General features: G+C 45.3%; 1 protein-coding gene across 2 annotated transcripts in view; it reads right to left on the bottom strand.

The window, feature by feature from the left end:
* ARMC1 (armadillo repeat containing 1) overlaps window positions 1–17,773 on the bottom strand; it is a 32,416-nt gene extending 14,643 nt beyond the window's left edge. Inside the window, exons 1-3 of one of the 2 annotated variants that reach the window (XM_068133961.2) lie at window positions 17,687–17,773; window positions 7,474–7,667; window positions 7,214–7,305 (exon numbers count right to left, since the gene is read on the bottom strand). In XM_068133961.2, the coding sequence (XP_067990062.1) occupies window positions 7,214–7,305; window positions 7,474–7,641 (260 nt within the window). In that variant the 5' untranslated portion in view covers window positions 7,642–7,667; window positions 17,687–17,773. Of the gene's footprint in view, window positions 1–7,213; window positions 7,306–7,473; window positions 9,134–17,686 lie in introns of those variants that run through there. The other variant, XM_068133960.2, reaches the window with a different exon arrangement.
* Between the last annotated feature and the right edge of the window lie 7,880 nt (window positions 17,774–25,653).

Here is a 25,653-nt window from a genome sequence, read left to right as displayed (position 1 = left end):
GACCACGTAACAGAATTGGGGGCTCGTCCAAATTACGATTTGCGGTTTCGCAATTGGGTCTACGTCCGGGATCTAAAATTGTATAAAATAATAAAATAATAAATTTTTTATTAATTAAAATTTATTAATTAATTATTAATTGGTAAAATTTTTTGAGAAATTGGGGTAAAGTCTTGGGTGAAGGTTAACAGGTGTTAACGATAGGCACCATGGCGTTTGTGGCACAGAACTTTGGGGTAACCCCGAGTGAGGCACAGTTCCGAGCGTTGCTAAAGTCGGACCTCTTGAAATTGGCCAAACATTTTAACTTGGAGGTCCGAACTAATTTGAGGAAGGCAGAGTTGCAGGCCACGGTGATACAATCTATGGTGGGATTAGGAACATGGGACGAGTTAGCCTGGGAGTGGCTACCCGAAGAACCAGAAGACGTTGAGCTCCGGAAACTGGAGTTGCAATTACGGAGCCAGGAACGGATTAAAGAAGAAGAAAGGAAAGCAGAAAAGGAAAGAGCAGAAGAAGAAAGGAAAGCAGAAAAGGAAAGAGCAGAAGAAGAAAGGAAAGCAGAAGAGAGGAGGGAAGAGAAACAAGCGGAGGAAAGGAGAGTGGAACGAGAACTCCAGGAAAGGTTAAAAGAAGAAGAAAGGAAAGCAGAAGCGAGGAGAGAAGAGAAACAAGCAGAGGAAAGGAGAGTGGAACGAGAACTCCAGGAAAGGTTAGAAGACAAAAAAGCAGAGGAAAGGAGAGTGGAACGAGAACTCCAGGAAAGGTTGGAAGAGAAAACAGCACAAGAAAGAACCGAGGAAAGGAGAGTGGAAAGAGAACTCCAGGAAAGAAGAGAAAAGGAACAAGCAGAGGAAAGGAGAGCTGCAAGGGACCTCGAAGCAGAGGAGAGAAAAGCGGAAAGGGAATTAAAGGAACGTGACATGGAGCTTCAGCAAGAAATCAAATTCAAGGAGCTGGAGTTAATGAGAGAACGGGGAGAGGCACCACCCTTGCTGACGGGGTCGACACCTAACCAGAAAACCTGGGATGTGGGCAGACATGTGAGGCTGGTTCCACCGTTCAGTGAAAAGGAAGTCGCGAAATTTTTCCCACACTTTGAGAAAGTGGCTCGACAATTAAACTGGCCGGAGGAGGCCTGGACCATACTCGTGCAAAGTGTGCTGGTGGGGAAAGCTCAGGAAATTTATTCGGCGCTACCAATGGACCAATGTGCAGATTATGAGGTACTGAAGAAGCACATCCTCAAGGCCTATGAGTTGGTTCCGGAAGCTTACAGGCAAAAATTCAGGAATGCCAGGAAGAGGGAGAGTGAGACCCATGTGGAGTTTGCCAGAGTGAAAGAAAACATGTTTGATCGGTGGTGTGAGTCAAAAGGAGTCGGGAAAGACTTCGAAACATTGCGGGACTTGATCCTGGTGGAGGAATTCCAGCAGTGTGTCCACGAGGACATCAAAGTGTACCTGCAGGAAAAGAAAGTACCAAAGTTGTGGGACGCAGCCACCATGGCAGATGATTATGCCTTAACCCACCGAATAGGGGTCCACGAACCTAACTCCTCGCCTAGATCTCCGCAGGGGAGGTGGGGAACAGCAGGTGCGGAGAACGACCATACATGGCGGCGGCCTCGAGATGATTATGGGGACAACTATGATACCCCACCTGTTCGAAATCAGAGGGATGCGGGCCCAAGACAAACTTATAGTTCGGGGGGCCCGAGGCAGACCACGAGTTTTTCCTCCGGGCCTACTTGCGCTTTTTGCAAGAAACCTGGACACTTGATGTCCAGTTGTTACCGCATGAAAAGCGAAGACCCAAAGCGGAGTCCGACTACTACGACTCCAAACGCAATGGCCATTGTGAGAAATCGCCATCAAAAGGGTTACCAACCATTTATTTCAGAGGGGTTTGTGTCACGGGATGGAGCCTCGACTAACCGGAAACCGGTTAGGATATTGAGGGACACAGGGGCACATCAATCTTTAATGCTTGAAGGCATTTTGCCATGGTCCGAGGAGACGGCAACGGGGGATAGTGTTCGTTTACAGGGGATCGGGGGCGGTGTTAGTGCTCCCCTTCATGTCATCCATTTGGAGTCCGATTTGGTGTCAGGACCGGTCACCGTCGGTTTACAAGCCACGCTTCCTGTAGAGGGTGTATCTGTGGTTATCGGGAATGATTTGGCCGGGGGTCAAGTTTATGGTAACCTGAGGGTTGGTAAAGAGCCCAGCAGGGAAAATAACGCCACACCAGCTCGGGATGGCGACAAAAGTGCCAAGTTATTTGTAGGGGGACTGAACTTCAAAACAGAGGAAGAAGTTCTGACCTCTGTCTTCAACAGATATGGGCCGCTGGTGGAAGTGCGGTTGGTAAGAGACTGGGAAACGCAACAGTCAAGAGGGTTCGGCTTTGTCACGTTTGCCAGCACAAAAGACGCCAGAGAGGCAGAGAAGAATTGGAATGGCAAGGATTTGGAGGGTCGGACCATAACAGTAGGGAAGGCATTTCGTAGGCGTCGAGAGGTCTACAGGAGAGAACAACTGGGCGGTAGTTTTGGTGGTGGCCGCAATCAATATTATTATGTAGGCTCCCGGAGTTACGGCCGCTCCCGAAGGAAGGATTGGCAAAGTAGTGGCCGAGAAGGAGACCGCTATTCATGGGACTACAGGGACAAGTGGTCCCACCCTAATTATTAGGGAAGTTCTGAGAAGTTGAAGCACTGAATGCGGCGGAGCCGCCGAGCCAAGATTCCTACACGGATTAACCGTGAACGCCGTTCCTAAAGGCGTCCATGTAGTGAACTTTCATGCACGGACTAACCGTGAACTCCACGTTCCTCAAGGCGCCCATGTAGAGAACTTTCCTGCACGGACTAACCGTGAACTCCACGTTCCTAAAGGCATCCATGTAGTGAATACTCGGCTTGGCCTCCCGGAAAAAGTGCTATCGAGTGGCTTAACTTTGGATCTTTGATCAACCCCTTAACCTTCGTTCACAAGAAACTGGCGGTCAAAGTCAGAGGGTCATGAGATGGAGTCTGATTTGGCAGGGACAATGTCGTTGCTGGTGCTTAGTCCAGAGTGAGTAATCTGGAGGGGTTGTGGTGAAATTTTGGTGGCTTTATTATTAAGTGATAACTGTGCCCGGGGGCAACTGATAATGTGGGGGGGTTGAGTTATCTGGTTTGTTTCTCCAAATTGGCCGGCAAAGAAAGTTTTCGCTGGGTTCAAACTTTCTTTCTTGAAGGGGGGGAGTGTTACATATTTATGTGAATGTATGTGGATTACCATTCAGGTCTTTGCTTATCCGTGTGTAGTATATTAAGGGTTGTTGTGATTGGAGGGTCAGGAGCCCTTCTGAACAAGTGGCCGGAAACGGAAGTGACCGGAAACGGAAGAGGAAAAGACACGAGGAAAAAAGGACGAGTATTATTCTTCCTCGCCCCGCTCCGACAAAAGGTGGGATCGACCTTGCGCTGCGTGGAAAAGCGGCGTTCCGAAGCCTGTCTGGCGAGAGGAATTACCGGGACGTGTACCTGCCCGGTGGAGACGTCAAGTTGACGTGGGGCCGTGCATCGACCCCGCGTCTGGCATCGTTCGCGGCACCGTCCAAACAGACGCGTGCGGGTCGCACGTTGGGGCCTAACGCGCCTTGCAAGCGGCGTGGGGTTTGGCTTGCTCTACCGTATCCGCTTCGCGTGGCCACGAGGGGCTGCAGCCACGGTGCCTGGTACGATACCTGCCCGGTGGAAACACGTCCACCCGGGGTTCGTTCAACCGCCCGAGTGCGGTGACGGCGACCATCATCTTGGTCAGGAGGGGCCCAGAGACATTGTGCGGGACCGAGACCAAAAGGGTGTCGTGAGTACTCACCGGGACACACATGTATAAGATGGCCATCTTAATCATAGGGAATTGATTGTGAATTGGGAATTGGTGATGATTGTGTATTGTTGATTGCTCGGGGAAAATCTCCGTGGTTGTGTCCTTGAAATTGTATGGTGTCATTACCATTGGAAATATATCCTTGAACATCAGTTGTCTCCTGGGTGAAATTCATATGGATTGCGTGGCGAAAGCGCATATATAATACAGCTTGCTGGCGGAGTTCCTCTCACGGTCCGGGGGTCACCGAGACCAGGTATTCACCGAGGGGACCACGTAACACCATCCATAACTTTTTGAGATATCCTGCTATGTATCGTTTTTGGCCCGATCTCCCAATGGTGAAGGATCACTTAATGAAATTAAATAATTCTCGTATCCGAATCCATACTCAGATCTTCACCAAAATCGAATTGAATTGTCCTTGTCAGACACCCAACCTGTCCACCAAGTTTCGTCCAAATCCGTCCACAACTTTTTGAGATATCCTGGTATGTATCGTTTTTGGCCCTATCTCCCAATGGTGAATAATCACTTTAAAAATTCTAGTAGCCGGATCCGAATCCGGATCTTCACCAAAATCTGATCATTTCGTCTTTGTCACATACGCTACATCACTGCCAAATTTCGTCCTAATCCGTCCACAACTTTTTGAGATATCTTGTTCAAAAACGGAAAGACAGACTTTCAGGGGTGAAAACATAACCACCATCCACCTTTGGCGGCGTAGGTAAAGATGGCATAAGGTTCCACTAGGATTGACCAAATATCAAATTTAGAGTTTAAAAAAATCCCATTTTGACCCCTGTGACCATAGCTCAAATCCAAAACTAGAGCTCAATGAACATGTGTATGAACAAATGACCTGTGTATGGTCAATTAATCTGTAACCAGAGGTCAATGAACCAGAGGTCAAATCCAAAAAATTGTTACGTATTTCATGTGTCCCCCAATGTTGATTGCATATATACAAAGTTTCAATAAATAAATGTTTCAAAATGTGCCTAATGGCCCCAATTTGGGGCCTAATGGCCCCAATTTTTGCTATTCAAACTTTTGCGGCGGGGCCAAAAATGATGCTGCTCTCGCATCTTCTTGCCATATGGTGAGCACAACTACCAAGTTTGGAGAATTTCTGCACAAACGTTTAGGACGAGATAGCGTGACGGACAGACAGACAGATGAAGGATGGAGATTATTACAATACAATACCACCACCCGTTTATTTTTCAAAAAGCGTGAGGCTAGTGGGAGAACCCGTTCATTGGGCACATGGTAATCTCATCTGCTTTTTGATTGCGTCCTTGGGTTAACCTTCAGCGTGATGCAGTAATCTCATCATGGATCCGACGTGCTGGTAGAGTACAAATCGATGAAGCGCAGTACGCTACGTGCTTCCAAGAGAACGGGACACGGATACCTCATCGGCCACCAAACCGAAGATAGGCGTCGATAATGGCGCAACGCTGCTCTCGTGGTTTATAATCGCAGGATGGATGACAAGTATCCTGCGCGAGAGGTTTTCATAACACGACTAACTTTCGCAGAAAGCGTAAGCACAAACAATAAGCAATAAATAAAGTGCAACTTATCGAGCAGAGCGTAAATGCTACGCTTGGGACGGCTCATCCCATGACGGTAATGTGCAAATCCAATACTCAAACTTCCCACTCGCATCAATACGTTTCCATCCTTTCAATGTCCATCATGGCAAAATGCTTGGGTGTAATCATTCAAACCCTCTTCCCAAAATTGCAATCGACGGTTTCTCACTTTGTAACAACAAGCTTATTGAACTTTTATTTGATGCTCCAGACAAAGAATCCATCTTCGAACTGTCCGCGAGTGCCATTGTCGGACTTTGCACTTGATTGGCAATGTGGGCAGAGCTGCATGAAAATGTGGGATCCACAAGTTCCAGAAAGACTCACAAAACCATAAAGTACTCTTATGGCTCAAGCCATCACGCAATTAGATCGGAGTACGAGGAAGATCGGGAACGTGCGCGTAGACCATTCTTGTTTGTATTTTCCCCGAAACAATTTGTAATTACGTTACTGAAAACAAAAAAGTTTTTGCACTTCACACGCATGACGAAATTGCAACAGTTATTACTGTCATTATTTCAAAAATATACCGCGCGAGGAGCACATTGACCAAGCTAATTGACAAGGCACTTAAGCAAGACATTCTGGGTCACTCGTGGTGTTTGCGCGATCACCGCGTCTACAGCCCATTTGGAAACAAACCCAACAGTGAGCAACATTAAAAATTGATCCCGTAGATTGTTGTTTACACTAAACTGTGACCCGGCAATTTAAAACCATTTCGCCAACAATTGTTTTGAACAAAGCTCGAGTGGCTTTTTACCTGGTGGAACCCACGACAGCAGGAGATGGACAAAATTTCGACATCGGCAAAAGCACGCCACGTCAAAACGACCAACATATTCTCTTCCACGAGATGCTGCACCGTGGGATATCTACCCAATTAGGTTTTCATATAAATCCAGCAAATACCCTGATCATTTACAAAAAGGCCTTTATGCGGCCCCCCACAACCCTCATCTCAAGTGTGAATGCCATGGGTAAAATGAGGGCTTTGAATCCTCCACATGTTCATTTGCTTAACAAAGGCCAAGTAATAACACTGACTAATTAACCAGACCAACTTCCATGTTCTCTTCAATCTCATTCTTCACTCCAAGTCTTTGAGAGAGCTGTTCTCCACCATCTCAGATCACCCCCTCCACCCCCACCCCATCCAAACCTGATCTTTTCTACCCCTGTTAACTCCCACCCCGTACAGACCTCCTTCCAAATTTCTAGGTTTTCCTTACTGAGACTTTGCTTCTGTAAACATCTTGTCTGCCTGTGCATCATCCCATACCCACCATTCCACCCCACATCCCTTATTTGTCCATCTCCCTCTATTTTGTCCTTCAACCTTGCTGTTGGTGTCCCCTATTGCGTTTGTTCTGTTGCGTCCTGATCCGTTCAGTGTGCTAGCTCTTCTACGAGCCTTGACTTGGGGGTACATAAAAAAGAGGAAAAATAAAATGGAAGGAAAGTGGGAATGGAGAATATGGAGAGAAGAGGGGCAGAGGACAGGGGCTGAGGAGGGGGGGGGGGGGATAAAGGGGAGAGGAATGCATCAAAGGGAGAGGTGAGAAGGGTTAAATTCCTATAGGTAATGTGTTGGTGCCCCTTTAACCAAGATCATATTCAATGCTATATGACAGAATTAATGAGTAAGTATTCTAAAAATCAATGACTTTGTCCTGAAGGAGTTGGGGGAATTATTCAACAAAAATAATGAAATAGCCTCACCTCATCACGATACCTTTCAGACTGTCCATCATTCCGAGTTCGCTCTTCATCCTCTGCCGATTGGCACTGCTCTCTGCCAAGTAACGAAGCGCCTGAAACAAACGCATGACATGCACACGTCCAGCTGGAGCTACACCCGGCCCAGAATTTGCAGACGCAGTCATAAATACATCAAGTGCAAGGTAGAAATAGAGAACCGTTGACGAAGAAAACACGGTGGGTGGGGAGGTTAAGGAAGTGACCAAAACGATTAAATGTACCTGCAAGGCAGAGAAAACCACAGCATTGTCCACATGGTCTAGAAAGAGCACAAGGCCAGGCAGGCAGCCATGATCTCGGACAATGACGTCACGGTTTTGCGGTTCAGAGGCCAGGTCACGCAATTGGTTCACCACAGAGAGCGCATCAGGGGTCTCTGCCAGTGCCATGACTGGCCAAATAAGCACCCTGCCACCTTGCATCCAAAATTCCATAGGAGGATAATCGAGGGTCAGAGGGCTTTGGATGTGTTGCAGGGAAGCTGTCTGTTGACTTGGTTAAAGGCCAACACTTCTTTAAAAAGATTTATTAAGAAGAGCAATAGGCGACTTTCGAAATGATGTAATCTGCCGCAAAATGCTTGTTGCGCGTGCGCAAACTCCAGGAAACTGCAGAATTTGAGGCAAAATTAAGGATTTTAATGTGTGCGGGATTAGGATTGTTAGCTGAAATGGCTAAAAGCTTCAAAAAAAAGCCGAAAAATTTGGAAAAATTCCTGAGAGAAACGGCTGTGCGGCTGCACAATGAAATACTTGGATAAATTTCTCAGCTCGTCAAGCAGGCAGCAGCTCATACTGCAAACTTCCAAGTGGATGGGCGTGTGCTACACAAACCCCCGACTGATCGCTTCCAGTAATTGGACTGTGCATCTAGATTAGGTGCTTCTGAACACCGATGGGAAAGACATATCTGGGGCTTGTGCCATTGACAGGGTAGGTTTACAAAGGTATTTACTACCATGTTGGGATGGGGGGAGGGAGGGGAGGTGGAGGTGGAGGAGTGAAGGGAGCTGTAACGGCTGTTATAAACATATTATTAGTTTGGTTCCGGGGCTACAAAGTAAATAATACCACATATTTGCATCTATTTTCAAAAGCTGAAGCATGTGCTTGTGTATGTACGTGTACGTACATGCGTACATCGTTGGTTGTTATCCCCATTTGCAAGCTTCAGGAGGTGGAACAGAGTCCTCCCAGGACTCAAAGTATCCACCTACGCTCTGGTAAGAGATCACAGTTCATGGACGCTGTTCAACTTTTTCAGAGTTTTCTTTCGAAAGCTCTTTTCAGGATTGTCATCGAACCCCGGATTGCCTCCAATTGTAGTTAATTTGGGGTAATATTCCTGGGGATGGTTTTTAAAATCTCAGTGAGGTTCTTCTTTATCATTCCTGTTGCTCCAATTAACACTGGTACAATTTTGACCTTCAGCTTCCATGATCTCTTGACCTCATTTATGAGGTCTTGGTATTTGTTTATTTTCTTGATTTCTGCGTTGTTTAGGCCAAAATCGCTGGGTATTGATATCTCAATCATCAATGCTGTCTTTTCCTTTTTGTTCCTGAGTACAATGTCCAGAAGCAATGCTTTGTTTTCGATGTTCACGCTCGATGGAATCATCAGGTCGTACGTGAGCATGACATCCTCATTTTCAATGATTGCCCTTGGTTCTTGTTTCCATGGGTTTTCTGGAAGTGGGATGTTGAATTTTTTGCAGATATGCCAATGAATCACTTTACATACTTTGTTGTGCCGTTGTGTGTAAAGTTGTTCTGATAATAGTTTTTTTGCATCCCAAGAGAAAGTGACGTACTTTCTGTTTCTGTCTTGCAAAATCTACACTCATCTGTCTGGCTCAGTCCCGCCATCTTTTTTAATCAATTGGTGTAGTGTCCTTGATTTTGGGCATTTATTATGATTTGCTTGCCGTCCCTGTTGAGCTGACCTCTTCTTAGCCATTCCAATGAGCCTTCTTTGTCTATCCCCACTCTGTCCAATTCTTTTTTGTATTTCCCTGTTGTTTTGTCATTCTCCCAGTTGTTGGTGTATATTTCTTGATATTTGTTTTATACATATATTTTGTTTATTTTTTGCAAATGCTGGGGCTGTATTTGTTGCCGTTTCATTTTCCTGTGTGGCATCTTCTATTCACACCTGTTTTTGTAAATTATTTGCTGGGTGAGTTGGGGATACTTTTTCAGGTTGTTGAGTTCATATTTGTTTTCAAATTGCATCAGATAGTCTGTTGGGCATTTCACATACTCAGCTAGTCCTACATTCGTCACTCCGTGCACCTGGTTGAGTTCCATCAGGCCACTCCTTCCCTCTCGTCTTGGCAGGTATATTCTCGAGATGCACTGGTTTTTGTAAAACATTTTAATGGATGGTAAGGAGTTTTTGTTGTTTTGATGTCTAACTTGATGATTTCTGATTGGGGGCCATTTATTATTCCGCAGCTATATTAGAACACTGGTACTGCGAGCTGGTTTATGGCTTTGATTTTGTTTCTTGGGGAGAGGTATGTTTTCAGGATCAGCTTCGTTCCACGTAGGTATTCTTTGGCGAATGTTTTGCGCATTTGTTTGTGACATACTTGGTGGCCCTCTTCTACTCTGAGGTATTTGTATGATGCTTCGTTGTCTAGCTCCTGGATTGTGGTATCTAGGTCGATTTTTATGTTGTCTGTTTTTGTTGGTTTACCCTGTACAAATGTGCACCTGGCACAATTAACTAGTCCAAATTCCATTTGAATGACCTCAGAAAACCGTTTTACTAGTTTTAGTTGTCAATTTTTTGTCATTTGGCGAGAAGAGCTTTAAATCGCCCATGTATAGTAGATGTCATAAAAATAGGGCAAAATGGAGAAGATTGTCATGGGGACCGCAGGGCTAACGGCCTTAAAATGCATGTTGTTGTTGTTGTATAGTAGATGTCACCTTTCCTATTTCTTTGGATCTTCTTCTATTGGTTGTTAAGGTGTATCCATGCCCATGTTCATTGATGAGGTTACTTAGTGGGTCGAGAGCCAGACAAAACAAAAGGAGAAAAGACTGTCTCCCTGGAAGATTCCACACCGTATCTTCACATCTGGTATTTCAATTTTTCCTTCTGTGTGCAGTAAATATCAATGTGGTAATCCAGAGCTCCCTTGCTTTCTCAATTAGTTTGATTATTTGGGGATTGATTTTGTATACAGTATTTGCATGCACTTTATCATCCACGAATGTGGGACAATATCGAAAACTTTCTTATAGTCTATCTAGGTGGTGGACAATTTAGTTATTCGCATTTTGCAATTTTCAAGTATGGCCTTGTTCAGTAGTAGGTGGTGAATTGTTCCATAACACCCTCTCTTACATTCCTTTTGTTCTGCCTCTAAAACTCCTTGCTCTATTAGGTGATGGTACATCATTTCTGGAATTATTCCTGGCAGCAGTTTGTATGTTGTTGGTAGATATGTTATCGGCCGGTAATTGTGGGGATATTGGGTTTCCTCTGATTTTGGGATGAGAAAGGTGTTCCCTTCTATGAGCCACTCATCCGCTGTCTTTTCCTCTTGGATCAGGTTGCTAAATGTCCTGCCATAGTGATTGGGGAGAGCATCAAGTTGTTTTAGCCAGAAATTTTGAATTACATCTGGGCCTGGGCTTTTGAAGTTTGGCATTTTAAAAACTTGTTTTCTAATTTTCTCTTCATCAATATAATTAATCAATAGGGGCATATCCTCGAGATGTTGCTTCTTCTTTTCCAAGTTTGGGATCAATTCTGCTTCCTTGTTATGTTCTTTTCAATCTTCAAAAATTCCTTTCCAGAATTTTTCTGGCTTCTCTTTTTCAGTGAGATGATTCAGAGTGGGAGAACCAGACACATTCTGCTTTTCTTTCCCCCAATTCACAGTGGAATCTCTTCGTGTTATTCTCAAACATGTGGTTTTGTTTTCTCCTGTTGTTTCCTTCTTCATTGTTTTTTTTTTATCGTCCTTGCTATCATTTCTATTTTGAGTTTGTTTTTAGCACCCAAACACTTGAGTCTTTACAAACCAAACAAACACAATCTTTGTCTTAGATTTTGGATGTTTTTTATTCTTTGTATTCTCTTTTTTGGTTTTGGGTGTCTGTTTCCTTTCCTGAACTGTTGTATTTGTCCTACTTCCTTCAGCAGTTGTTCTGTTTGCATCTCTAATCTTTGTCTCCGATGGTGGAATTTGGTTACTATCTGTAGTGACTGTATATTTTTTTCTTCTGGTGTTGTTTGCCCGTTACTTTTTCTTGAATGAATAGTGCCGCTGCAAAACACACTGCATTGATTTCCTTCAAAGTGCATAACTTTGAAATGATTTTTCTAATTGAATGGTTCGTTCGTCTCACTAAGGCCTTTGTCCGTTTATCGTTTTCTATGCGATAAAGTGTTGGTCTTTGAGTTTTAGCAATTTGATCTCTTCTATTTTGTTGGCCAAGTCTTCTTCCAGTCTATGCTGCTCTTCATAATCTTCACCCTCATTCTGCTGCTCCCCCTTGTCTTTCTGCACATCACTGTCCACCTTTTCCACTCTTTTCCCCTAAGTCTGTGTCCGAGTCATCTGGTCCTTGTCTCTCAACTGGTCTTGCCCCTCTTTCAGGGGGACACAGTCATTCTTTCCTTTCCTTTTGTCACACCCTTTCCTCACCGCCTTTGGACCAGGTCTATGTCGGGGTATCCATATCCCCCATCTCGTTGCACAGCTAAAACCTCCTCTCGTCCCATCTCGGCCAAATCCCTGCCATCCTTGTCTTCACCTTCAAGCGAGCACTAAGCTCCCCTCACTCTGATCTCTCTTGCCACTTGTTGCCTTGCCCTAGCTGTACCTTTTAATTGTTGAGAAGACCTTACCTTCTCAAATTTATCCACGGGGACTCTCTATGCCCCAGTGGCCAATTTAGTTTTTTTCAGTTGGTCCCTGAACTGTTCACCCCTACCTTTCCTCTCCCATGCCTCATGTATGGAATACATTTTGCATTGGAGGATTATCTCCTCCTCAGCACTCCAGTTTTCTGTTTGTAGTTTTCTTCTCTGAAGTATTGTTTTTGATGGTGGAGAGACAGTTAGTACCTTTACAACTTATTGCTTTGGTGCAGAATCATGTCTCTTCGCAAGGTGATGATTTTCCTCACTTGAGAAGGTGCAGTCATCATGTTTTACAGTGCACTTTCCTGTTGTTCGGAGTGACCGCAGAGACATAGGGTTTCCCTTATAGAAGGCCTGTGACTCTTTTGTTGCAATAATTTTCTTTTTATCAACACAAGATGTTCCGTCGTTTCCCTGAGACCAGTCTTCACCAGCTCCTCCCATTCTAATGAAGGCCCCTTCACCCTGGGATCCACCGTGCAGCTCGCACAAAGGTCTGGACCATGCATGAGTCGCACAAAATCGCCCTCCACTCGCTTTACTCCCAACCTTCATTGCCAGGACTGATGTCTGCCGTCAGGATCGATACCGTGGATTTTCTCAGCCCCTCAATCAACGTTTCACCAAAGTCAAACTCACAGCACCACCTCGACCGGCCCACCACAGAGGCGTGCAAATTACGTGTCATTCCCAGTCTCCACATTCCCAGTGGGGGCCTTAACCACAGCCACACCACTCCCACCCCCCTTCAAACCTTTGCTTCTGGCATGCTGAGTTTCAATTGGTTCATCGGAGCCACGTCTCTTCACAAAGTGCCATCTAAATCTATCACACCCGGTGTTAGCAGCGCTTCGCAGGCATTCACGTTTCCATCTTCATTCACAGCACCTCCCGCCCCACTTCAAACCTTCACTTCTGGCGTCCAGAGTTTCATGCGGTTCATCAGAGCCAAGTTTGTTCACAAAGCACCATGTCGATCTATCGGGTCCGGTGTTAGCAGCGCTTCACGGGCATTCTAGTTGCTGTCCTCCCATCCTCAACACCAACACCCTCCCCCGCTCTACCGAAGACCCCTTCCCTCTGGGGTCTGCCATGTAGCCCACACACGAGTCCAGTCCGTCATGATCCACATGGCAGTGTACCTCATTTGTCCTTCTCCTTTAGATGCCTGCCTTCAGGGAAGAGGTTTCAGAATCGCACATGGTCTCGGCTAACGTGCAGGCAGTTCAGCCCGCCTCGCAGCATCAAATCAATCGGCAACGGACCACATTAGTGTTTCTCTCGATGTCTGCTTTTCCCTCGATGTTTTCTGCTGAGGCATAGGCTCCAAAACCGCCTGAGGTCCCAGCAGTCATGCCGATAACATGGTCCGCCTTGCAACATTGCTCATAAGCCGCAAGCCAAGGCTGATTTTATAGGCCGCAATGCATAGGCCACAAACCCATGTTTGCTCTGCGATCCCTCACGGGCACACACTCCACGGCGATCGCCAACGCTGCCACCCAGTGTGTGAGTGTGTGTGTGAGTGTGTGTGTGTTATACCCACTGCCGATGCAAAAATGTACTGACAGGAAATGGTACACGCCCGACACCTCTCATCCAGGGATATTTCTCATTTTTTCGATATTTATGAGTCCGATTTGCATTCAGCAACAAAACAATTATGTTTAACCATCAATAAATTTCAACTCTTTTGTCTAAATGCTGACAATTATGTTTGAAAGATGATTTGAATTACAGATTTTGTGCTAGCAACGGCAAGTTAAAAGTGAGCCGGAGCAATCTGAGTCATTGTAAACACACACACAGCACAAGCGCAAAAGGCCTCGTATAGCTTTCCTACGTCATTTCGAAAGTCACATATTGGCCATCAAGCACCTACACTACAGAACGAAACTACTCAATTCCCAGAGCTTTGGCACAAAGATATCAACAACCTGTACTACTATACCCTTTACAGTTACAGGAACAGCTGCAGGGCAATGTCAAATCTCATTCCACACACCAGTCATCAATTTAATCAATTCACAGTTCAACCTCACATATCACTTTTACACCAAGAGGCTCCATCCTCCCAAACCATTAACTCTTTCACCAGATTGATATATTTATACTGATAGCTATTTACATCATAGGATGATGACAAAGGAAGGAAACATGCGACAGACTACAATAAATACAGTGAACAGAGTACCATGTAGTAAACCTTAGTCCCCCACCCCCAATCATCTCCGTTTGCGTCTTTACCCTTATAGTTCAAGCTTAACCAGGTCGTCCAGCTTTTCTGAAATGTGAACACATTATTCACAAACAATAACTAAGTGATGTCAATGGCACGCTTCCCACCTAAAGCAAAGTTGAAAGATGGCATAAAGATCCACCAGGAATGACCAAATATCAAATTTTGAGGTGAAAACAAATTCTGTTTTGACCTGTGACCCCAAAACCCTACCACAAGGGGTCCAATCAGGGGTCAAATCCCCAAAAAAATCATTACATATTTCATGCGTCCCCTATTGTGGATTGCCCATACAAAGTTTAATTTAAAAAAATGTTTACAATGTACCCGTAATTGCATTTTTTTTTGTATTTGACCTTTTGACCCCACCCAAAGGGCAGGCGGGGCCAAAAATGATACTGCTCTCGCACCTTCTTGCCAAGTGGTGATCATAACTACAAAGTTTGGTGAATTTCTGCCCAAGCGTTTAGGAGGAGATAGCGTGAGAAACAGACAGATAGAGCAGATTAAAACATCCCTGTTTTTTTTTTGTCCCCCGTCGCACCGCGGAGCGAAAGGGGGACTATGGTTTTCCCCTCCGTCCGTGTGTCCGTCCGTCCGTCCGTGCGTGCGTGCGGGCGTAAGCGAAGGACCGCATTCGAATTTGGTGTGTGGGTGCAACCCATGTCAAAATCCAAGATGGCCGCCGCCATGTATGTCTGATGCCATGTATGTCTGAACCTTGTGAGATGAATATCTTGAAAAATAAGCGAAGTACCAACTTCTAATCTGGTGTGTGGGTGCATCTAGGCACAAGCAAGAAGGCTGTTTGAAATTGGGTCGCCACGTCAAATTCCAAGATGGCCGCCGCCATGTATGTCTGAACCTTGTGAGATGAATATCTTGAAAAATAAGCAAAGTACCAACTTCTAATCTGGTGTTTGGGTGTATCTGGGCACAAGGAAGAACGCTATTGAAAATTGGGTCGCCACGTCAAAATCCAAGATGGCCGCCGCCATGTATGTCTGAACCTTGTGAGCGGAATAGACATGAGACCCCCTCTCCTCCAGTTTGGCTCTCTCTCTGTCCTCAGATCCTCCTCGACACGTGCATTCTTCCAGTAACCCCTTCCAGGTTCAACTCCCAAAATCCAAGCTTTCCACACACACCCTTTATTCCTATTTTCTCCAGTTTGTAGGATAAACTTCCTGATACGGTGCAATCCCAACTCCTCCCTCCAGAATTTCAAGCCGGTGGTACACCACCATCTCATGTCATCCACCACCCTTATCCGTTGTATTTTGTCACCCCATTAATCCTCCTTACACAACCCTCTTGCAGGTTCATGCATTTCCTCCCATCTATCTCGCTCCTCTTTTCCTGTTCATTATATCCCTTGCTTGTATCCAAATGTGGAACTCCAGTCTTGTTAGTTGTCACCCTCTTTCACCTCGCTTTTCCATGAGCCTCGATTTTGAATATAACAATAACCTCAAAAGCTCATCATCTGATTATTTTTTTTCTCCCCATTCTGAACTTTGAAGTTTGAATTCTTTCATCAGTTTTTTTTTTTTTAATAAGGCAATCTACCACTAGTACTACTACCAATTCGCATACCCAACTGAGGGGCATAGCGACCCACTTGGTGGTTGACCCTCTTGCACTTCGTTCCCTTGGGACAAGGGTAATGCGAGGTTAGGGCAGGAATTTGGAACTTGTTCAGATTACTGGTGATTACTCACCTATTCTTCACGAAAAACACAGTGGAATCTTTAACGTCCACCAACTAATGCTGGCAGATGGGACGCCCGGCTCAACGTCCATCCGAGGGACAGACACACACATTGATGAATCCACCCTGCCTGTGAAACAGTTTATAGCTGGGTCGGTGTCCGAACCCAGGCTAGATAGCTTAAAGGTGAGTGCGTGTACCGCGAGGCCATCCTGCCAGCCCAATAAGGCAAAGCACAAGCTGACTAGAATGGTACTCGGTAGAGCGCATACCTCCGCCAGGCTGAACAGTTTACCTTTTGTTTCCCACCGATAGGTCAGATCTGGATTCAGCCTGAAACCAAAATGGAATCGGCTTGTTCTTCTCACCTCTAACCAACTCATTCACCAAGTCTTGTCATAAGTCATCCACAACTTTTTGAGATATCCTGCGATATATCCTTTTGGCCCGATCAATGGTGAAGAATCACTTTTTAAAAACCATCGTATCCAAATCCGTATTGGAATATTCACCAAAATTGAATCAATTTTCCCTCGTCACACACTCAACATCTCCACCAAATTTCGTCCAAATCTGTCCAGAACTTTTTAAGATATCGTGCTTCATGTATTTTTGGCCCTATCACTCAATGGTGAATAATCACTTTTAACATTCTAGTATCTGAATCCGAATATTCACCAAAATCTAAACATTTCGTCCTCGTCACACACTCAACCTTTCCACCAAATTTCGTCCAAATCCGTCCAGAACTTTTTGAGATATCGTGCTTCATGTATTTTTGGCCCTATCACTCAATGGTGAAGAATCACTTAACATTCTAGTATCTGAATCCGAATATTCACCAAAATCTCATCATTTCGTCCTCGTCACATACTCAACCTTTCCACCAAATTTCGTCCAAATCCGTCCAGAACTTTTCAAGATATCGTGCTTCATGTATTTTTGGCCCTATCACTCAATGGTGAATAATCACTTTTAACATTCTAGTATCTGAATCCGAATATTCACCAAAATCTAATCATTTCGTCCTCGTCACACACTCAACCTTTCCACCAAATTTCGTCCAAATCTGTCCAGAACTTTTTGAGATATCGTGTTCACAAACAAACAAACAAACAGAAAGACAGGGGTGAAAACATAACCTCCATCCACCTTCGGCGGCGCAGGTAAATATGCATTTTGAATACCTTGACGTATAAGAAAGGACACAGACATCACACCAAACTCGTTCTCAACATGTGAAGCCCTGTTAATGTTATCAGCTCACAACAACCTCCAGCGTCACGTCACCACCACTTGACACATGACAGTTCACTCTAACCTGTGGTGTTTATGCCCTCTATAGAGACATTTCACATTCATTCACTTTGCACAAGAAGCAAGCTGTGTAAAATATGGTACAGTACAGTACAGTATTGTACTTAACCCCGGCCTGTAAGCCAATATAATTATATGCGGTTTATTAATATTAACGGTAAGAAGTAAAGAACAACAGGCCTCAGCCTCGGATAGCGTGACCCTGAGCATTGATGGCGCTCCGACCGAGTTTAACCTCCACATTAAACAAAGATTAATCCATTAATCCAAGACTGAGATCCGACCTCAGAGCGATCCAAGGTCCACTCGGAGAATCATGATGGCAATGCCACGGCACGGCCACGACCTCACAGCTCCCACTCGGATGAACCCCGGAAAGTAACGTCATTTCCGCTCCTCGCAAAAAAAAAAAAATCGCCTCACGTCTAAAGATCAAATCAACCTGTTTTCTTAACTGAAAGTAATATTTAAATACTTTCTTATCGGGTTACGTCGTTATAAATATGTTGATGTTAATGCATCGTGTAATTAAATATAATTTATCAAATGGTTTGTTCGATGTTTTCTTTTTCCGCGCAGTGATTGGTTGAGGTTTGACCGCCCGTTGACCAATCGAATGGGTTTTGCGAGCACGTGCGGAAGGCGGGGTTACGGATGAAGGCGGGAACTGGGAAGTAGGTGTCATGTCTCATGTGGGACGAATACCAGGTTGCTCTCGGGTAGTATTAGGAGTATGAGAAGCTCCTATATTTCATTTCTGCATAAGTATAAGAAGCTCCTATATAATTTCAGGGACTTCTTGCAGCTTCAGTTGTCTTTCCTACTTTTCTTTTTTTTATCAACTTGGAGTAACCAATAACAAATGCAGATAATTGTACAATGCTGTTATTAGAGATGTTCATGCAGTTTGTAAGAAGTTGATGATCATGTACTGATATTATAACATTGTACTTGGGCTGCTAATTCGTAGTCTCAGTGGCTGCACTACAAGAGTAATGAAGTACTGATGTAACCAGAGGAGTGTTTGTAGAAGCTTGAAGCAATAACTGATGAAGTTTAAAGGAGGCAGTGATGTAGGGATTGTTATGTGATGGCAATACTGTTAACTACTCTCTAAACCAACATGATCCCTATCTTGTGTAGGACCTTTTTGTCATGTATAAAAACCACCGTTTAGAGGCCATTTTTCCCTGCAAAGCGGGGGTTGGCCTTTTCAGGGACCGTGGTAGTTGTTGTTTTTTGGTCCCCTTTTTGAAGCAATGTTTTACGGCCGGATGCCCTTCCTGACGCCAACCCTTTTTGCCGCCTTCAACGACAAGCAGGGAATTACCAGTGAACTGGTACTCAATTAGCCGACCTCGGAAGGATGACAGGCTGAGTCAACCCCCCTGGCATTAATTCGGCGATCGACCGAGATTCGAACCCGGGATCCTAGGATCCTAAGCCGGCACCCTAGCCGCTAGCCCAACACCAGGGCTTGGTGTATGAAGTGTATGAAGTGAAGTGCAAATGTATGAATGAAGCATGTATGAAGCATGTATGAAGTGCAAATATTCACCGTTGTATCCCTACGCCCCAGCTCGGATGGCGCTGAGGTGAATCGGGCCTGTATCGGCAGAGTGAATAAACGTGTACGACAATTGATCGTAGTTTGTCGAGATACCTTACATGGCGACGAGGATAAACATCTAGACCATGACTTGTTTCGGCCATATCGATGAATTCGACCCTCATGAGGGGGATTTTGACACGTATTCTGAGCGGTTGTCTTTTTACTTCGAGGCGAACGGCATCGCGACCGAAGCCCGGATGAAGGCCGTCTTCCTGTCCGTTTGCGGAGGTGAGGCGTTCACACTCGTTAAAAACCTGATTCGGCCTCGGACAATCGAGGAGCTCACGTATGCAGAGCTCAAGGCCGCTTTGAAGGAACATTGTAATCCATCTCCTTCAGTCATCCTGAGTCGGTTTAATTTTTACATGTGCAGACAGCAGCAAGGTCAGTTGATCGCAGACTTCATTGCACACCTCAAAAAACTGTCACATCTGTGTGAGTTTGGGGACACGATTGATGACATGCTCCGTGATTTGCTGGTGGTTGGCATGTCCGATGACCGCACTCATAGACACCTGCTTGCTGAGAGAAGACTGACGTTCCAAAATGCCAGAGACACCGCCATTTCCATGGAAAGTGCTGAACGCAATGCTACAAGCATCGGTGCCACTCGCTCATCTGGTACCAGCCCTGCTGTGAATCGGTTGAATCATGTTCAGCCAAAACGTTGGAACAAGGCTCCTCGTCAGAAGCCAGTGCAGTCTCAAACCCACAACAAATGTTTTCGGTGCAACGGAAAGCACCCTCCGGAGACTTGTCGGTTCAAAGATGCCACCTGCCATTTCTGTTCGAAAACTGGCCATATTGCTCCAGCTTGCATCACTTGCAAATCGGGAAAAGGAAAAGCTGCTGACAAGATTCATCAGTTTATCGGTTCGGAGGAACCTGAGCTTCACCAGGTGAGCTCTGTTTCCGACAACTCAGAATCGTATGACCTGCTTCATATTGATTCTCACCATAGGCGGGACCCTCTTCTTGCCACTGTTGTCGTCAACAATCGACCATTGCAAATGGAGGTCGACACTGGTGCGGCTGCCTCGCTCATCAGCCATGCTGTTTTCACAAACCTGTGGAGTGATGCTGACCGACCCCATCTGAAACCTACTACCTATGGTCTCTCCACCTATACAGGTGAGAAGATTGTTCCCTGCGGTACATGTGACGTAACGGTGGGCTACGATAACCGTGAGTTTCACCTACCCCTGATCGTCATTCCTGGAAAGGGCCCTTCCTTACTCGGCAGGAACTGGTTGAGCATAATTCGACTGAAGTGGAAAAGCATTCATCAACTCCGGGCAGCCAACGTTTCTCCTACCGCAGCATACACACTAAAAAATGTGCTGGATACGTACCCGGATGTCTTCAAGGATGAGCTTGGAACCTTGAAAGGACATACGGCTAAACTCAGGGTTGACCGGGATGCCAATCCTATATTTTGCAGAGCTCGCCCAGTCCCTTTCGCCCTGCGGGAGCGGATTGACAAGGAATTGGATCATCTTGAAAATCTGGGGATCATCGAGCAAATCCAGTATGCCGAATGGGCGGCGCCCATCGTTCCGGTCATAAAATCGGACCAGTCCATCCGCATATGTGGAGATTATAAAATGACCGTGAACAAGTGTTCTTCATTGGATAAATATCCAATCCCGAGGATCGAAGACCTCTATGCTCGTCTCACGGGAGGCAAGACTTTTACGAAACTCGATCTCAAATCCGCCTATCTACAGCTCCGCTTGGACGAGAATTTGAAACAGTATCTTACCATCAACACGCATCGTGTGTTGTATAGGTACCACCGACTCAGTTTTGGAGTGAAATCTGCACCTGGAATTTATCAGCGTGTCATGTACAGTTTGTTTGCCGCCGAAAGCAACGTCGTTTGTTACCAGGATGATATTCTGGTTACTGGTCGTACAGATGCGGAACATCTACAAAACCTGGATAGAGTTCTGAAGAAGATTTCGGACTCCGGCCTACGTTTGCGTCGAGACAAGTGCAAGTTTATGGTGCCATCAGTCACGTACCTGGGTCATACGATTGATGCCGAGGGTCTACACCCGACAGATGAGAAAGTCCGAGCTATCAATGATGCTCCTGCTCCACGAGATGTGACCGAATTGAAGTCATACCTCGGTTTGCTTCAGTTCTATGGTCGTTACATTCCGAATGTGACCGACGTTTTGGGCCCCCTTTATCGGCTTTTGAGGAAAGGAGTCTCCTGGAGCTGGGGGTCTACTGAACAATCAGCATTCCAGACCTCTAAGGATCTGCTCAAATCGTCCAATGTTCTCGTTCATTTTGATCCAGAGAAGGATCTTGTGCTGACATGCGATGCCTGTCGGTATGGAGTGGGGAGTGTATTATCACACGTGATGCCTGATGGTACGGAAAGACCGGTTGCATTTGCATCCAGAACGTTGTCCCCGGCAGAGAAGAACTATTCCCAACTTGACAAGGAAGGATTGGGAATCGTTTTCGGCGTCAGCAAATTTCGCCAGTACCTTCTTGAACATCATTTCACGATTCACACTGATCACAAGCCGCTGATCAGTCTGTTTGGTCAAACTAAGGCGACATCTGACACACTACCGCCCAGGATCATCCGCTGGTCCCTGTTTCTCGCTGCTTATGACTACACCATATGTTATAAGCCTGGTTCGTCTATCACAAATGCAGATGCCATGAGTCGGTTACCGCTTCCAGAATCCATTGATGATTCGCCTACACCAGGATCCATTATCGCACTGATGGATCATCTGGAAGATTGTGCTGTCGATTCCGGCCAGATCCGCACTCATACTCGACGAGACCCCATTCTGTCCAGAATTGTCCAGGCTGTACAGCTTGGATGGCATTTGCTACCTGAGGGTGACCCAGATTTTGCGGCTTTTAAAGCACATAAAAACGAACTCAGCGTGGAAAATGATTGCCTACTCTGGGGATGTCGTGTCGTGATCCCGAAAAATCTGCGTTCCAGGGTCATGGATGAAATCCATGACTCACCCCGGGATTGTGAAGATGAAGTCACTCGCCAGAAACTATGTGTGGTGGCCGAATCTTGATGCTGATATCGAACATCATGTTCGACATTGTTACCCCTGCCAGAGCACCCGGAATACACCTGCGAAAGCGCCACTGCATCCCTGGGAATGGCCCAGCGAACCGTGGCATCGCCTACATCTCGATTATGCCGGGCCTATTAACGGCAGCATGATTCTAATAATTACGGACGTGCACACAAAATGGATTGATGCCTATGTGACGCGTGGTACTACGCCAGCCATTGTCATCGAAAGACTCAGATGCTGTTTCGCCACTCATGGTCTGCCCAGGATGATCATGAGTGATAACGGTTCGTGTTTTTCCAGTTCCGAGTTTGCCGAGTTCACACGTCGGAATGGCATCAAACATAAGTTTGTCAGCCCACAGCACCAGGCTTCAAATGGCTTGGCCGAACGATCCGTGGGAATCATCAAATCCGGATTGCAGAAATTTCAGGAGGGAACCCTGGAAACAAAGCTGTCTCGTCTCCTGTTCAAATACCGCATCACGCCACAATCAACAACCGGTGCAGCTCCGTCTGAGTTATTGATGAAACGACACTTGAGATCGACACTTGACAATCTCAATCCAGACATATCATCAAACGTTTATCAGAGCCAGCTTAATCAAAAGTTGGTGCACGATAAGACGTCCAACAGTCGATGTATCAACATTGGAGATCCAGTGTTTGCCCGAAATTTTGGTGCAGGTGCAACGTGGCTACCGGGGGACATCATCGAGAAGCCAGGTCCACTGTCCTGCGTGATTCGCCTGCAGGACGGCCGCGAAATTCGTCGACATCAGGACCATATAACCTACCGTCACTGTGAGTCGATAGAGCCTGCAGCATCGTCACAGTCAGGACAACAGTTTGACCCACCACTGCCGGAGATCGTCGTGGCCGCTCCAGCCGGCTCGGATGCCCCGAAAACCTCTGCGAACGCTACACCCTTCGTGGAGACCAAAGGAATCACCTCGGACTCTGTATCCACTGGTACACCGCGACCCAAAGGAATCACCTCGGACTCTGTATCCACTGGTACACCGCGACGCTCAATACGTGAGAGAAAAGCACCCGACCGGTTGAATCTTTGAAGATGTTTTTTTTTCACGGTGACACATGTTCTATTTTCACGGTGACACATGTTCTATTTTCACGTATTTTCATTATTCTCATAATAGTTTGCACACATATTTTCACATGTTTTGGAAATGTTGCTTTTGAAATGTCAATTCTTGAAATCTAGCACGTATTGCTCTTGGTAATTTTGGACTTATAGGGGAGGATGTCATGTATGAAGTGCAAATATTCACCGTTGTATCCCTACACCGTGACCGCATTGTATCCCTACGCCCCAGCTCAGATGGCGCTGAGGTGAATCGGACCTGTATCGGCAGAGTGAATAAACGTGTATGACAATTGATCGTAGTTTGTCGAGATACCTTACACTTTTTTAGACTGTAGTTTGTCATCATCCCTACATTGCCTTTTGATTTAGCATAATTTTTTTTTATTCACTTGTTTCTGTAATTATTTACAATGTGGAATAACACAATGGTATATGGTACTCAGAGGATACCCAATCTTGGAGTAAAAGTGCCAAGATATCTTAGTCAGCAATGTCAAACACTGCACATGTGTTCCTATATTGTCTTACGTAACCCTGACTGTATCTTGCAGCTCTGTCTTATTGCTCGTTTCTCAAAGAGTAATGTCTTCATCCAGCCTTAGGCCGCACAATGACCTACACTTAGAAATGCCCAAAATAACTGGTGTGGTTTCCCTCTAACCAATAGGGTGGGGACAGAGGGGAAGGGTGGAGCCTCTCAAGATGTATTTATGCACGGCCGGACGTGAAAGACACATTCATGGTTTTTACTGTTTTGCTTACTTGAAGTGTCAATAAAACTTATTATACACTCGAACTGTAAGTGTCCTCTATAAACTACGATGAGAGTATGAAAACATACTCCAACTTTCGTTTTGTATCAGTGGGTGGGTCCGACGCCGGCGAATCTGCCGACGAGAAACCGTGACTCAAGATGGTTATAGATCACGTGGTTCGCTTTTGCCTTGGCCCATGACTGGAGGGTTCGTGATCACGTGTCCTGTGTGCGGTGTGTAGCTATTATTTTATTTTCCTAAATGTAACACTGAAAAACAAGGCATTTCCCAAGGCATGATATTTCTGCTGATATTATTTGAGCCCACATAATATTATCACGCATAACGCCGACACTGAGGCAAATGTGTCTAGCGGCTCCACCCCCATCAAGCTGATTGACAGTCATAGCCATGCCTACCCCGGTCCTATTATTAGTCCCCTACCAGTGTACACCGGAGGGGACTATAGGTTTGCACTCCGTCCCTCCTTCTGTCAGTCTGTCCGTCTGTCAGTCCGTCACGCAAAGAACAGTTTTCCGGACTTTTCTTTCTAAACTCTTAATGCTAATGATTTCAAACTTGGTACATGGTTTCCTCATGATAAGTTACAGATCAAGTTCGAACTTTTTGGTACACGACGTTTCGATCATTTTTGACAAAGTTATGGCACTTTGAACTTTGGTAATTTCCCCAACAGTTTTCCGGATGACAGACTGACGGTAGGGGACATGTATTGCAGCGCAATACTCAGAATGTTTGTTAGTCCCCTACCGGTGTACACCAGAGGGGACTATAGATTTGCAAGCCGTCTGTCCGTCTGTCAGTCCGTCAGTCTGTCAGTCCGTCACGCAAAGAACAGTTTCTGAACTTTTTTTCTAAACTCTTAATGCTAATGATTTCAAACTTGGTACATGGTTTCCTCATGATAAGTTCCAGATCACGTTCGAACTTCACGACGTTTCGATCATTTTTGACAAAGTTATGGCACTTTGAACTTTGGTAATTTCCCCAACAGTTTTCCGGACGACAGACTGATGGTAGGGGACATGTATTGCAGCGCAATAATCAGAATGCTTGTTTTACTAAGGAATGTAGTTTTGCGTACTTTTCGTGGAATCCTTTCAAGCTATTAGAATTATAATACCATTTGTTATGGTTTTTAAAACATATAATTATAATACCATTTGTTATGCGTTGGAGGGGACATACATACATACAGACGGACAAACACTGTTCTCGACGGTTTTGCCCTATGGGCTACGCCGTAAAACTACATTTCTGATGTGCGTCTGACGTCATATCAACGGGTGACGTTATTTTTTAGATCGTGGAGTACCCTGGTGACTCCACTACTATCACGTGACTCCGTTTTCAAAAATGTTCAAGATGGCGACCAGAAGCGGAGATCGGCGGCGAATCAGTAAGCGAGCTCATTTTATCCAGAAAATTATTCAAATATTAAAATTTCGAAACTTGCACATAAAATTAGACCGTTCTATTTATATACAAAACTTGAATGAATACCATTAGAAGACGACACAGTATTTGCGGCCAATGTTGAGCGACTATCGGGCTCGAGTGCATCAGAACTCGAACAATTACTGACCAAAAACTGTGTCCCATGTAATAGCTTTCGCATTTTGATATGACTAAATATTATTGTGTCCTTTATTAAGGATGTATGAACATTGATATTCTGATCGATTTTAGAT

Source organism: Myxine glutinosa, chromosome 13, assembly GCF_964187855.1.
Source record: "Myxine glutinosa chromosome 13, kmMyxGlut1.1, whole genome shotgun sequence".
Lineage (NCBI taxonomy): Eukaryota > Metazoa > Chordata > Myxini > Myxiniformes > Myxinidae > Myxine > Myxine glutinosa.
This window is presented reverse-complemented; position numbering and strand designations above follow the sequence as displayed.